This window comes from Pelodiscus sinensis, chromosome 1, assembly GCF_049634645.1.
Source record: "Pelodiscus sinensis isolate JC-2024 chromosome 1, ASM4963464v1, whole genome shotgun sequence".
In the NCBI taxonomy this organism is placed as follows: Eukaryota; Metazoa; Chordata; order Testudines; family Trionychidae; genus Pelodiscus; species Pelodiscus sinensis.
The window spans coordinates 173821367-173835824 of record NC_134711.1 but is presented as its reverse complement, the minus strand read 5'-3'; the positions used below and the strand labels follow the sequence as shown (position 1 = coordinate 173835824).

At 43.2% G+C, this 14458-nt stretch overlaps 2 protein-coding genes across 5 annotated transcripts in view; one reads left to right on the top strand and one right to left on the bottom strand.

The window, feature by feature from the left end:
* The window catches only part of TMPRSS15 (transmembrane serine protease 15), an 89664-nt gene extending 82480 nt beyond the window's left edge, over positions 1-7184 (top strand). The window contains exons 23-25 of the mRNA XM_006128840.3: positions 76-171; positions 1932-2071; positions 6780-7184. Coding sequence (XP_006128902.2) covers positions 76-171; positions 1932-2071; positions 6780-6935 — 392 coding nt within the window. The 3' untranslated portion in view covers positions 6936-7184. The remainder of the gene's footprint in view (positions 1-75; positions 172-1931; positions 2072-6779) is intronic.
* Positions 7185-13546: 6362 nt separating this feature from the next.
* The window catches only part of CHODL (chondrolectin), a 45654-nt gene continuing 44742 nt past the window's right edge, over positions 13547-14458 (bottom strand). For 3 of the 4 annotated variants that reach the window (XM_075909996.1, XM_075910008.1, XM_006128842.4), the window contains one exon: positions 13547-13766. In XM_075909996.1, the coding sequence (XP_075766111.1) occupies positions 13682-13766 (85 nt within the window). In that variant the 3' untranslated portion in view covers positions 13547-13681. The remainder of the gene's footprint in view (positions 13767-14458) is intronic. The other variant, XM_075910001.1, reaches the window with a different exon arrangement.

Sequence of the window (14458 nt, the reverse complement as noted above, 5' to 3'; positions counted from 1 at the left end):
GTGCATTTTGGTAACCGACATCTCAAAAATCAGAATATTAGAAATAAATTAAAATGAATTATTTATCTTTCACAGATTACATACAGCCTATTTGCTTACCTGAAGCAAGTCAACAGTTTTTGCCAGGAATTAATTGCTTTATTGCTGGCTGGGGTAGAACTGTGTACCAAGGTAAGTCATCACACTTTAAATTACCACACCAAATAATAAGGAAAGCTCTTCGATGTCAGAGATCAAAGATATTTTATTTATTTATTTATTTATTTACTTACTTACTCTACCTTTTAAAGACTTCAAGTGAAGGGAAATCTACCACATTGCTTGGAAAATCGTCTCACTGGCTAATTTCCCTCATAGTTAACAATGTTTTATTTTCAGTTTGATTTTTGTATTTGTTTCTAATTCTGTGCACACAATAGAAGTCACTATGCATTGCCTGTGCATATTTGTGGATTGAATTTGTCTGAAATACATACCTCTTAAATAGCATCTTTCCTCAGTATTTCTCAAAATACGTTACAAAAGATGTTTTATTATAAGCACTTTACAAGTAAGGAAACTGAGTCACAGAGTGGTGACATGACTTGCCCAATATCCCCCCTCAGGCAAAGTCACAATTAGAACTAAAGTATCTTGAGCCCTAGACCAGTGCTCTCTTCTGCTGTAACGTAAAAGATTTGATTGAACTCTAACAGATCATCGTCTATTGAGACTGACTTTTGGTCCATTGACTATAATGGAGTGTACTTCTTATGGGGAAAAAAGACTTGTTTCTGTAGATTTAAGGCTGAAATTCTCTCTTTCATCTTGCTTAAGCAACTGAGCAAAAGCAGGGGGCAGCAGCCAGGTGTACTGGGAAGCAACTTGCTTTTCTTCTAGTTCCCCTGACGATAAGGGAGCGAGGAGAAAGCACTTAGATTCTGTGATTTACACCTCTGTCCCCTCCCTTCACCAAACAAGTATGAGAGGCGTGCACAGAATCTAAGTACAGTACTTGTCTTCTAAGAGCCCAGTAAGCAGTGGAAGTGTTGGTAATGCTGCTAGACAATATTGACATCTCATAATTCAGCAAATTCTCTGGTTCAGCACTAGTCTAGTCCTCAGGGTGCCTGACTAGAGAGACTCAACCTGTCTTGGTAAGGATGCATACAGAGGAAAGAATACAGCTTGACTGTTAGAGACTAGACTAAATTTCCAGAGCTGAGCGTTTACATTTTCATTTGTAAATCAAGCATATTGATCTAGTGTCACAGAGCAATAAACATGGAACATCTCTACCAGTTTTGTGGAGCTACTTTCAGAGTACAATGGCACTTTAAAGCTTCGCTTAATAATTAATAGCTTAAATTACTGGAAGAAGTTAAATTGGCCAACTGAAAATCATAAAGTCTGCTCAACGAAAGTCAAAGCCACATTCTTAATTAGTCCATGGATCCACACATAATAATATATACTTATGGACTTTGTTAAGTTATTTGAAAAACAAAATTTAGCAAAGATCCCTGTTATAAAAGCTCAGGATGTCATTTGCTACTTTTTACTCCAGAGTAATTCCAGTGACTGAGGAGGAAGGGCCTACCCTGGGACTCAGGAGACCTTTATTCAAATGCTAGCTCCACCATATTTCTCTTGGAGGCAGATCACATAATATACCCTTTGCCTCAGCTCCCCATCTATAAAATAGAGGTCATATTTCTTTACCTCGCTGAGGATATAATCCATTAAAGACAGTGAGCCAGGGCAATATAAGTACATCGATATAGTTTAGTGTGGTCCTGCTGGTACAAACTGAAGTAATGAAGTGGCAGCCCAGGACCTCAATAGTGCCCTGTAATAAGACTGAAATTTCAGAATCACTAGAGGAATAATGGCTGTTGTTTACACTGTGCATTTTGATCACATTGGTTGTGTATACTCTGTGTTTTGATAAGGTTCCACTGCAAACATACTGCAAGAAGCAGAGGTCCCTCTTATAACAAATGAGAAATGTCAACAACAGCTGCCACAATATAATATTACAGAAAATATGATGTGTGCAGGCTATGATGAAGGAGGAGTAGATTCCTGTCAGGTAAGTACAAACAACCCATTTCTGTTGTTCATACTATAGTCCTTCTACCTCAATAACTTTTGAAGGAGGGCCACTCTTAGAATTTGGTAAGTAGTCAGGGATGCACTCTTCTATACTATTAATGGAGGAGGTGCAGGATCTGGAATGGGGGTTGGGTGCAGAAGGGAGCTAGAGGTGAGGGACTGGGCTGCAAGAGGTGGTGTGGAATCTGGGAGGGAGTTTGGATGAAGGAGATGGTTGTGACCTAGGGCAAGTTTTTGGGGTACAGGAGGGAGTATGGGTGCAGGAGAGGATTCTGACCTGGGGAGGGTTCAGGACAGGGTTCAGAGGGTTTTGAGTTGTGACCTGGGGGAAGCAGTTGGTGGGAAGGAAGATGATGAGATGCCAAGTGTAGGTTCTGTCTGGGAGGTGCTTGCTACATACAGTAAGCACCTCCTGGCCAACAGCCCAGTGGAACCTTCAGACAGGTTCCCTACCTGCTGAGCCCTCACCTGCCGCTCAAAGCAGCTGCCTGCAGAATCCATATATATCTTTGTGCCATGCACCTCATGGATGGGAGGAGCTACACATGCTGCCCCCGCCTCAGTACAATTCTTGCAAGCATCATTACTGGTCAATGAGAGCCATGAATATTGTGCTGGGTGTGGGGGCATCCCATGGAACCTGCCCCCATGGCGCATTCAGTGCATAGGTGCGTATGGCCCCAGCAGTTGACCACGTTGAGGAGCATGTGGGGCCACAGCAGGCAGGAAGTCTACCTGAGGGTACCACTGGGCCACAGAACATTGGCAGCCCAAGGTAGTGTGGAATGTCAGATCTGAAAGTTTGGCAGGCCAGATCTGGTTCACAAGCATATTTTGCCCTCCCCTTTTCTAATTACGGAACAGCTCATAATTGGTCCTCTGATCATTAAAAACTAGCCACGCATAGAATATAATTTTTACTCAGAGACTTATATATTGCATACAGTAGCAGGATATATGCTTTAAAGATTACAAGCTATTTTGTACTTCAGAGAGAGGGTGTTAGTAAATTCAGTCTATTTTGGTCAATTTCACAGTTTTAGGATTTTAAAAATTGTAAATTTCATTATTTCAGCTATTTAAATCTGAAATTTTAGGGTATTATAATTGTAGGGATTCTGACTCAAAAAGCAACTGTGGGGAGTTGCAATGTTATTACGGCTTCCTTTACTTCTGCGGCACTAGTGGTGCTGCCTTCAGAGCTAGGCAACTAGGATATGTCTACACTGCAAAGTTAATTTGAAATAATGACTGTTATTATTCGAATTAACAGCCATTATTTCAAATTAACTTTAATAGTGTCTATACATGCATACCGCTATTTCTAAATTAATTCGAAATAGCGGAGTCCTTAATTCAAATTTGGTAAACCTCATTCTACGAGGCGTAATGCCAAATTCGAAATAGTTATTTTGAATTAAGTGCTGTGTAGACACTCAGTTCAAAATAGGGGGCCTCCAGCCCCTCCCAGGGAGCCCTGGTGGCCACTCTGGGCACAACCAGGAAAACTTACTCTCCTCTCCCCCAACCCTGGAGACATTAAAGGGGTAGACCCTGGCCACAGTGTCTGTGCCAGCTCCAAGCCTGCCAGCCCAGAGCCAGCAGTGGCCACCAGGGTCCCTGACCCAGTGGCCCCAAAACATGAGCCAGCAAGCCACTAGTAGCCAGCCCTTCACCACTCCCCAGGAGCAGTCTGCCAGCTCCCAGGAGCCTGAAAGGGGCTGGAGAAGGCGGGTGCCTTCCTGGTACAGGTTGGAGATCATGGACCTTATTCAGGTTTGGGAGGGATCCATGATCCCCACACTAGATGGAGGAATGTGGCCATCTATGGTAGGATTGTTGCCAGTCTGCCCACCATAGGCCACATGAGAACCCAGGAGCAGGTTCACATGAAAATCAAGTTGGTCTGGCGAGATCCCCAACAATGGGCCCTGAGCTTCCCTTCCCTCTTCTTCCCCTTGCTTCCCCCTTCCAGCTTCCTCCTCCTAAGTTTTCCCCTCCCCTCTCATACCCTCTCTCTTCCCCTCTCCCACCTCCTTTTCCCAGTGTCCCCAGAGGTTTATCCCCCCCCCCCAGTTTTGTCCAATAAACCCAGTTTCTATTTTTGAACATACGTGTCTTGTTTGACATCAGGAAGGGGGGTTAGGGTGGGATAAGTGGAAGGACGTGAGGGAGGAATGGGACACGAGACCCTGGTGTGGAGGTCCGGGGTGGCTCTGAGGGCTCCTTGGGGTGGACGCTCTCCCGCAGGGCCTCCTGAATCCTGACAGCCCCCCGATGGATCCCCCGGATGGCAGCCTGCAGCAAATGCAGCTGGGCTGATGGCAATGACACCACAAGATGCACCGGCATGCCCAGGGGCAGCTCTGGCTCCATGTGGCTGAGTGCTGTGGTATCCTGAGTGTGGGCACTCAGGGCACTCCAAGACAGGACTGCTTTTCTGTCCCTCATCAAGGTAGACAAGCAAGCGGGTAACTCTGAGAACTGTCTGTCTGGGGTGAGGGTAGGGTCCCTTTAAGCACGGAGCTCAGTTAGCCTCAGGCAGCAGCCCCACACACTAAGTTCTGGCCAGCCTTAACTTCAGTTCAGGGTCCACTCAGTGTGGACGCACTGTTTTGAAATAGCAAAACGCTATTTTGAAATAGTTTTTGTTTATAGATGCGTTATTTCAAATTAGCTTAATTCAAATTAACTATTTTGAATTAAGTTAACTCAAATTAATGCGATAGTATAGATCTACCTCTAGAGAGCAGTGACTGCTGGTCAGAAGGCCAGCTCTGAAGGTAAAGCCACCACGAGCAGCAATGCAGAAGGGTGATATGATATCGTATTGCCACTCTTACTTCTGCACTGTTGCCAGCAGAGCTGGGCCATCAGTCGGCAGCCACCACTCTCTGGATGCTCTGAAGGCAGCAGCATAGAGGTAAGGGTAATGTGATTTTATTGCCAACCTTACTTCTGTGCTTCTGCCTTCAGAGTTTGGTGCCCTGCTAACAACTGTCACCCTCCAGCTGCCTGGCTCTGAAATCAGTGCTGAAGTAAGGGTGGCAATAGCACAACACCCTTAAAATAACCCCCAGCAACTCCCTTTTGGAATAGGAACCTCATTTTGAGAAACGCTGGTCTTGCTGTAAAATCTGTATAATATAGGGTAAAAACATACAAAAGACTAGATTTCACAGTGGGAGGCTAGATTCCATGCTCTGTGATGCATTTTTCATGGCTGTGAATTTGGTAGGGACCTACTAATAGTCTTTAAGGTTAGAAGGGACATGCCTGACATTAAAAAAATGCTAGAGGGTGATATAGGGTGTTAGAAGTACCGTATATTGAACTTCACACCATTTCTGCTGAGTGTCCTCCTTAGGAGGATGACATTTTTTGAGGTGAAAATGTGAGATGCTGAGGCTTAAATCCCAAGATGATACAAGTCCAATAAATACTGCAGATAGATAGATGGAGAGCTGTAAAAAGGACATTACCTTCAAACATTTATTACTTTATAAATCCTCAAGAAATGAAAGGTCCAACTACTTGGATGGATAGCCCTTCTTTGGGACAAGATAACAGGGTTGATTTCTTATGATCTTCTTTCCCTTGAGCAGCATAGCATCCTAAGAAGCCATTGTCCACCCCAGCCTTCAGTGTGCTCCCTCTTTGCAGGGAGGCAGGCAGTACTGAATGCTTCTTAGTTCTGCTTCTGTCAGCATGAACTCTGGTTTTGCTGACTGTTTTAATCATGTTCTTATGGCAGCATGCTATATAATGTGGTTCTCACTGGATCTATGCTTGCCGCTTCTGGCTTGTGTCCTATAACTGCAATATACTGAATGAAATTGTCTTTATGGAGTTTCAGCAGACTCCCAGACGAAAGGGGGACATAATAGATTGGCTTCATTCCCTTCTCCTTCGTGTTATGGAGCTTTCCCTACCTGTGCTTACAGGGGCAGTCCGTGACTATAGGCCGACTCGGCCGTCGCCTAGGGCGCCGCCTTCAACAGCGCCCGATGATGACGTCACGGGGCACCCAATGATGACGTCACCCCATTGACGGCCATGCAGGCAGGGGCGCCAATTGCGCGTTCCACCTAGGGCACTAGCTGCAGCAGCCCGCCTTGAGCCGCTCGTGTTTCTAACCCCTATGTTGCACCTAAGAGGGGAAAAGCAAGGAGGCATGAACATGTTTAGAGTGAGACAGATCAGCGTATAATCAATGACTAAAGAAACAAGAATTAGGAAGGATATAGCAAGCACAGACAGCCTGCAGGTTGTTGACACAGTGAGTCAGTTTCTGCAGCTGTTCTGCAGCCTTTGAAGGAAGATTTTATTCCCTCAGACCCAGCAGAAGTCTCCTGTGCAAAGCCCATGTCATAAGGATTTGTCCAGAGTAAGAGGGTACAACCTACAGTTGATAAGTAAATCAGTTAGTGCAAAGGATTCTACTATGCTCCTGATTGATACAGCTCATGACTGACAGGTGTCTAAGAGCTTCAGATCCTATGTTATGTTCATAAAAAATCCAGAGTATTCTCCTTTGAATATTTATCCATGTGGTACTCTTTCTGGGTATATCAAAAACATTTGCACCAGAAGTGGAATCCAGTCAGGCAAAACATCTTGAAGTTCCAAAGTTACTTCAAAATAGAGAGGAGATGTTTTTTAACTCTTGAATTTCAATATTGCAGGGAGATTCAGGAGGAGCCCTAATGATTCAAGACAACAGCAGGTGGCTTTTGGCAGGTGTGACATCCTTTGGCTATCAGTGTGCACTGCCCCAGCGTCCTGGAGTGTATGCTCGAGTCACACAATTTGTGGACTGGATAAAACAATTCATACATTAGCTTAATTTTTAAAAAATCTAACAAAATGAATATGAAGACAAATATTAAGCAAGATTATAATATACCACATAACATTCAAAGCCATTGGTGAGAGAAACTGAATAAAATCCTATCATTCCATATGAGGTTAAGAATAATCAAACTTTTGGAAGGAAAACATTACATATCAAAAAACTACCATGTCAGAAAGCATCATTTCAAAACATCATCTGTGTCTTTTGCCATTGGTTCTTACCACTTTACTTTGACTGCAGTTTTACTATTTGTCCACCTTAAAAACATATTATTTTTAAAATACCCATGTCCAGTACATTATGGAAACCTCCACTAAGGTTTAGAGTAAAATATATGACTTGTGAAGGACACACTCTTTATTGAATATATAAAATATTCATCCCAGCCAAACATTTAAACTTTTTTCCAGTATTTTTACGTGCGTTCCCATTTCAATCCATGGGGAATTTTGTTTAATAATCCCCAAGATCAAAATGTAGGTTGAAGGATACATAGGCTGTACCTGAACTGTTTAATCTGAAGCCATGAGAGCTCTTCTGTTTTATCTATTACAAACAGTTCTGGAATAGGTTTTTATACATGGAGATAGTGTGCAAATCAATCTGACTGCTTTATAATGGATAAACTAAACTGGGGCCAAATTCCCCCACTGGTGCTACTGTTTTGGAATTAATAAAGTTATACCAGGGATGAACATGGTACCTTTTTTCTTATTATTTCTGGCAAACAGATACGCACTTGTGCACACAAAAACCAAATGCTTCTGTTATTAACAGCAATGCTCTTAAAAGCATCCAGCAATAAGCTTCCTCAGCTAATTTTGCAAGGAAAATAAACATGCCACTCAAGTCGCTGCTTTAATAGTACATCAGTCATCAGTACAAGGGACTTTTAAAGAATGTTTTGGATTGTTTTGTTTTAACACTTAGGGCTAATCATCCACTAAAGGAATTCAATTGTATAAAATTTGAAATTGACTGCTTTAATTTCTTAGAGTCTTCTCCAGATAAGACTTTCTCTAGAGATAAATAACTATGTACTCACAATTTATGTATGTTTGTATCTAAAGATGTAATCATTCTACTATAATATTACATGTTCTATTTTTTTCTGTTAGAGCCTACTATAGAACAATTAAAATCTAATTAATTCCACGGTGTTATATAAAAGTCCAAAAAGAATGGTAATTATTTATAAAGAAACATGTGTTATCTATTGCCTAGCTGTTTTCCATCACTGAGAACAACTATTAACAAGGGCAATAAATTTTTCACAAAAAGAGTCTTATAGAATTCACCTTGCCATCCCTCTCCACGCTCCTTGCTCTTAATATGCTGTACTGCTAAGCCTTACTCAGTCTGATTTTACACTATATCTGGAATCTTGCAAGACAGTGCACCAGTTCTGTGTTGACCCATCATTTAGGCCAGAGTAAAGTGTTGCCATTCTTATTTGACTCTAGCAGCCCACAAAAGGGAGGTGTGAGAGGTATGGGTGCTCCTATGAAAAGGGCCTTGGCCTGGTTTGTAATGTCTTGCTATACAAGAGAGATCAGGTAGATCCTCCCCCTCTTCTATGCACAAAATGGTTGTCAGACCTGATGCTATAATTACAGATAAGCAATGCACAGCAGTAAGATTAGAACAGTATACCTCATCTAACAGCTGACTCACGGATTTCAACCCTGGTTGAAGTTTCAAATTCCTTTTCAAAGACAGTCTCAAACCAAGGGCCTGGCAGTAATCTAGCTTTGAGATTACAAAACCATGACAAGCCGTGGCCATGATATGAAAAGTATCAGAGTCATAGCCATGTTAGTCTATACCTTAGGGCAAGTCTATACTACACGTGTATTTTGGAATAAACAATTTCAGAATAAAAACTCTGAAATACCTCATTTCGAAATAGCACGTCTACACTACAAATGCCCATCGAAATAGTGCGGAACTATTTTGAAATAGAGCATCTACACTGATTGGAGCCTGAATCTCATTAATACCCCTGGAAACACTTCAGGCAGGGCTTCAGGACAGCAGTCACCTCCTGGAGCTGCTACCTGAGTCTATCTGAGTCTCATGCTTAAGGTGACCTCCTTGTACAGCTGTGTCTCAGGCTCTTTACTTTTGCCTACCTCCTTGAGGGACAGCAAACTTTTCTCATTTTGTGTCTGGTTGCCCTTGTGGACGCCACAACACTCTAGTCATGGAGCCAGGCCTGCTGTAAAGCAGTCACCAGCGCTTGGACCTGCTGCCACACCTCCTGCTGCAGTTACTGCCGGGCAGCCCTCATTTCTCTTGAGAAACAGGACATGCAGCTCACTGTGAGGCACCTCCTCACCTCTCTCCACATGCAGCGCAGCCCCTCCCTCCTGCTGCGCACCGTGCACTGCCGCTTCTGGCAACAGGACACCAGTTCTGATTGGTGGGACCACATTGTCATGGAGTGGTGGGACAAAAAGTTGTGGCTCCAGAATTCTGCACGTGGAAGGACACCTTCCTGGAGCTGTGTGAATGGCTCACCTCTGCCCTCTGGCAACAGGACACCCACATGCTACCAACCATTCCCCACCAGAAGCTGGTTGCCATTGCTATTTAGAAGCTTTTCATGCTGGACAGCTACCATTCTGTTGGGAACTAGTTTGGCATGGGGAGATCAACTGTTGGGGCCATGGTCATGCAGGTATGATGCTCCCTGACAAGTTTTTCAGTCCCACTTTCACAAAGCCCTGCTGAGGGAAGGGGTAAGTTGTGGTTGGGCTCAGGAAACTCCTGAGGGTCCTGGAAACCTGTGATTCCCTGTTTATCTCCTACAGGTTGAGAGGGCCATCAACACCATCCCGCTGTGCAGGGTCATCATACTGGGAAACATGGACCCTATTGTCACTGGCTTTGCCACCGTGGGCTTCCCCAACTGTGGGGTGTGCCATCACCCATTCTGTCCCCCAACCACTGGGCATAGGATTATATCAACCGGAAGGGGTACTTTTCCATGGTCCTGCAGGCCCTAATGGACCATGGAGGCCAGTTCACCAACATTAATGTCTGGTGGTCAGGGAACATATACGATGCCCATGTCTTCCGCAACTCCAGCTTCTTTCAGATGTGTGCCAGCACTTTTTTCCCCAACCGCACCATCAGGGTCAGGAATATAGACATACCTATGTGTATCGTGGGGGATGCAGCCTATCCTCTGTTTCCCCGGTTGATGAAGCCCTACACTGGGTACCGTGAACAAAGCAAGGAACATTTCAACGTCAGGCTCAGTAGGGCCTACATTGTTGTGAGGGGTGCTTTTGGCCATCTCAGTGGGAGGTTCCGCCATCTTCTCACCCATCTGCACCTCAGTGAGGGAAACATCCCCACTGTGCAAAAACAAGGGGGGGGGGCATTCCTGCCAGGGTGGGGGGCAGAGGCTGAGCAGTTGGCCTGGGTCTTGGAACAGACACACACGGCTGCCATCCAGCAGGCTCATCAGGAAGCTGTGCACATCTGGGACACCCTGAGAGACAGTTTCAGATAATGATACCTGTGACATTCTCCACTGGGCCTTCCCACAAGGGGACTCTGTACTGCCCCTCTGTGCCTTTTCTCACCCATCCTTCCCTTGTCCCCTCCGCCTGCCCTGAAGATACAATAAACAAGACTTTTTATTTTTGAACAATAAACTGTTTTTTTTAATTGGGGTAAATATAACTGGGGAGGGACTGGGGAAAGAATCTGGAAGTGGAGAAGAGGGAGATAGAAGAGGGAGGAGGGTGGAGCAGGGGCTCAGGGATGGGGCTGGAACTAGCAGCTGTCTCGAGTGGTTCCACCACCTATTATGGCTTTCAGTGGGTGTGGGGGAGAGTTTGGGAGGAGAGACTGGTTGTATGAAGGTGGGAGCAGTGCCAGGATCTGGACCTGGGGCTGGAGCAGCAGCAGGAGTGGAATGCTGGCTGCTGAACCACTCAATAGTGGCCACCAGGTGGTCAACTGCAGTAGTGAAAGCCACGCACATGCTCTGGGCCTGCTACAAGAGCTCCTGCCAGATGGCGGGATGTAGCTCCAAGTCTGTATCCAGTCTGCAGTCCTGCAACTTCAGATACCACTGCAGGGCACGTAGGCAGGCAATGTGCTCCCGCTGCAGGTCTTCTTGGGTTCACCAACACCTCTAAGTTTCGCAGTCTCAGGAGACTGACATGGGAGGTGTTGGACGCACCTCACTCATAGCTGGTCCAGTTGTGAAGAACAGAGAGAAGGATAGTCATCTCAGGAGGCAGGGTGCATGAAGGCTAGCCCTCATCCATGAGCCGACACTGGAAGGTCTCAGGGTCAGACAAAGGAGAAGTGCTTCAGGCAAGGCCATCTGTGACCTAGACAGTGGGCATGGCTATCCCAGAGGAGCCTTGCTACCACATGTTCCAGGACCAAGTTGGCATGGGAAGGTGCCAGCCAAGCCAGGAGCTTGTGGGTGGTGGTGGGGATGGTCTGGTTTATTTTTCCTCCATGATACACACATGCCATATCTAGCAGTGACAGAATCCCACAGGGAAAGGACTTCTATTCATGCCCACTGGAGGATGGAAGAGGGTGTTGGGGGAGGTGTATTTGAATGGCAGAGGCTGCTTGCCAGAGAAAATGCCACTGGGGTCCCCTCCACTTTCTTCCTCTCTCAGCAGGTGCTCCTGGCAGGGGTTCAATGTTCTCTGCCTCTCTGCACTTGACTGGGGATGGATGCCACCCCAAGAGTGGCCATGCCTGTGTACCATGTGCAGCACTGTGCTGTGTGTGCAATATTCAAATCTCCACTTCGTTGATTATGTTGGGTAGCCTGTTTTACATACCTCTGTTTGCAGAGGCATATAGTCTAGACATACACTAAGATTCTGCTTGATTTTTTGACTGCTGATGCACATTGAATGGATGTGTTCAGAGAATTATTCATAATAACTTCAAGACCTCTCTTGCATGGTAATAGCTAATTTAATCCATATTGTTTTATACATGTAGTTGGGATTATAATTTTCAATATTCATTAGACAATAAAATTCATCTGCCATTTTGTTGCCCAGTCACACAGTTTTATGAGGTCCCTTTGAAGCTCACAGTCTGCTTTGAATTTAACTATTTTAAGCAGTTTAGTGTCATCTGCAAATTTTGCTACCCCCCTTTTTACCCCATTCTCCAGATCATTTATTAATATGTTGAATAGGATTGGTCCCAGTACAAACCCCCGAGGGAGGGGGAGGCAACACTAGTTTTAACCATTCTGAAAACTGCCCATTTATTCCTACCCTTTGGTTGCTATCTTTTAATCAGTTACCAATGTATAAGAGGACCTTCCCTCTTATCCCATGACAGCATACTTTGCTTAAGAACCCTTGGTGAGGGACCTTGTCACAGGCTTTCTGAAAATCAAAGAATTCTTTACCCACTGGCTCCCCCTTGTCCATATGCTTCTTGACCCCCTCAAAGAATTCTAATAAATTAGTGAGGCATGATTTCTCTTTATAGAAACCATGTTGACTTTTCCTCCAACAAATTGTGTTCATCTATATATCTGACAATTCTGTTCTTTACTATAGTTTCAACCAGTTTCCCCTGTATTGAAGTTAGATTTGCCAGTCTGTAATTGCCAGGATCATCTATAAAGTCATTTTTGAAGATTGGTATCACATAATCTATCTTCCAGTCATTTGGAACAGGAGAGGGCTTAAAGGATAGGTTACAAACCGTAGTTAGTAGTTCTGCAAGTTCCCATTTACATTTTTGCAGAACTCTTAGCTGAATGTCATCCGGTCCTGGTGACTTGTTACTGTTTAGTTTATCCTAAAATGCATTATTGCTAGCAAAAGCTATTAGCTCCTGTTTTTAATAACCTTTTGACTTTCATTTAAAGCATAGTTTTTATATAAAAGATCCACTAACATCTCAGGCTTTATAAAACAGTGGTATTCATATTTTGGTCTTTTCAAAGAAATAAAAATCAGTCTAGTTCCAGTATAGCTATTAAAAGCTGCATTTAAAACATATCTTATTCATGGGTTTTTGGCAGAATGATTTATATTGACTTCAGACAAATGTATCAAAAAGATATGGCCATCCACTAGCAAAGTGCACCCATTATGCAGCACCCAGTGATTTTCCTGAATACTTGAATTTTGCCACTGAAGATCAATATCACTTCATTGGCAACTGTCTCTACTAATGATCATCAGTTATAGGATTAAAATAAAAGATATGCCTTAAGAATCAAGAGTGGCTTTGAAAATGTGCAAATAAATAACTGAGCAATCCATTTTTATCAAATATTTATGCAAAGATAAATTATTTTGTTACACTGTAATTTTTTATCATTCAATTTATAGTACATCAACTAAAGTAAAATGTATGAGGGACTACAGGAAATAAAAATGTTATGATTACTACAAACAATTTTAAACTGATACATACTGTGATATTTCCCACATGAACTTCAAGTGCATTGTCCATTTCATTGCTCCTTTGTAGCCGAGTTACTTCCCTTAGCAAACCACATCCTCTTTCTTTATTTAGCATGACATGTTTCATTTAATTAATAATCAAACATTACATATAAAAATGATCTGAATAGTTGCCTCAAGGGGGAGCTTACAGTTCATTTTGCCAATCCGTTGCAATCTCAAGCCATTCCAAGCTAATGTGCTGAGATGACATAATAATGGAGCCCGACTGTAAAGTATTATTTTTGCTTTGTTTTCAGTCATTACACTGTTATACCTCCATGCTACTGTCCTTCCTGGGATTCTTTGAAATCCATAATGTAGATTGGTTTGGGCTGGTTTTTGTTCTTCCTTTACTGAAAAATAAAAATGTAAAATAATTTCAACTAATTTGATTTCTTTTGGGTTCAGATTCAGGATGCGACTAGGTCAGGGTATGTCAGACTAGCATCCATCTATTCATTCAGAGTGGCTTCTGTTATTAATGTGCTGTCATTTCCCGATACAATAGAATTATATATAAGCTCTGACTAAAAGCATGACCTTGTTGATCAGCAAAGACAAAGAAACCACTAAATTATATTTGAAAGGAGGGTTAATTATTTTGTCTTCCTGTGGACTTAGATTGTCCACTCTGTGCTGTATTGTTTAGGTTCAGATTTTGCCAACCTTCCTCATGCTGAACAGCATCTTACTCTTAAGAGTAGTCTCATTGTCAAGATTCTCTCCAGTGTGAATAAGTAGGACAAAATCTTGCATTTAGGACTTGATCCATTTTCTGCTGAAATCAATGGGCAGTAAAGCAAACTCTTGGAGATGAACTGACCACAGTAGAAAAGTATTAATTATGACTAGTCACAATTTTTTCCATCAATTTTTTTTAGGGAAAACGGGGGTTAATGTTTTAACAAAAAGCATTTACTTTCCATAGGAGAAAATATTTTTCATAAAAAAAGGAAGTCTAAACTGAAAAATTTTAAGTTTGAAATGCCCTCACAGAACCTCATGTTTTCATTCTTTTCTGTGGACTCAGATCCCCAACCAGGTT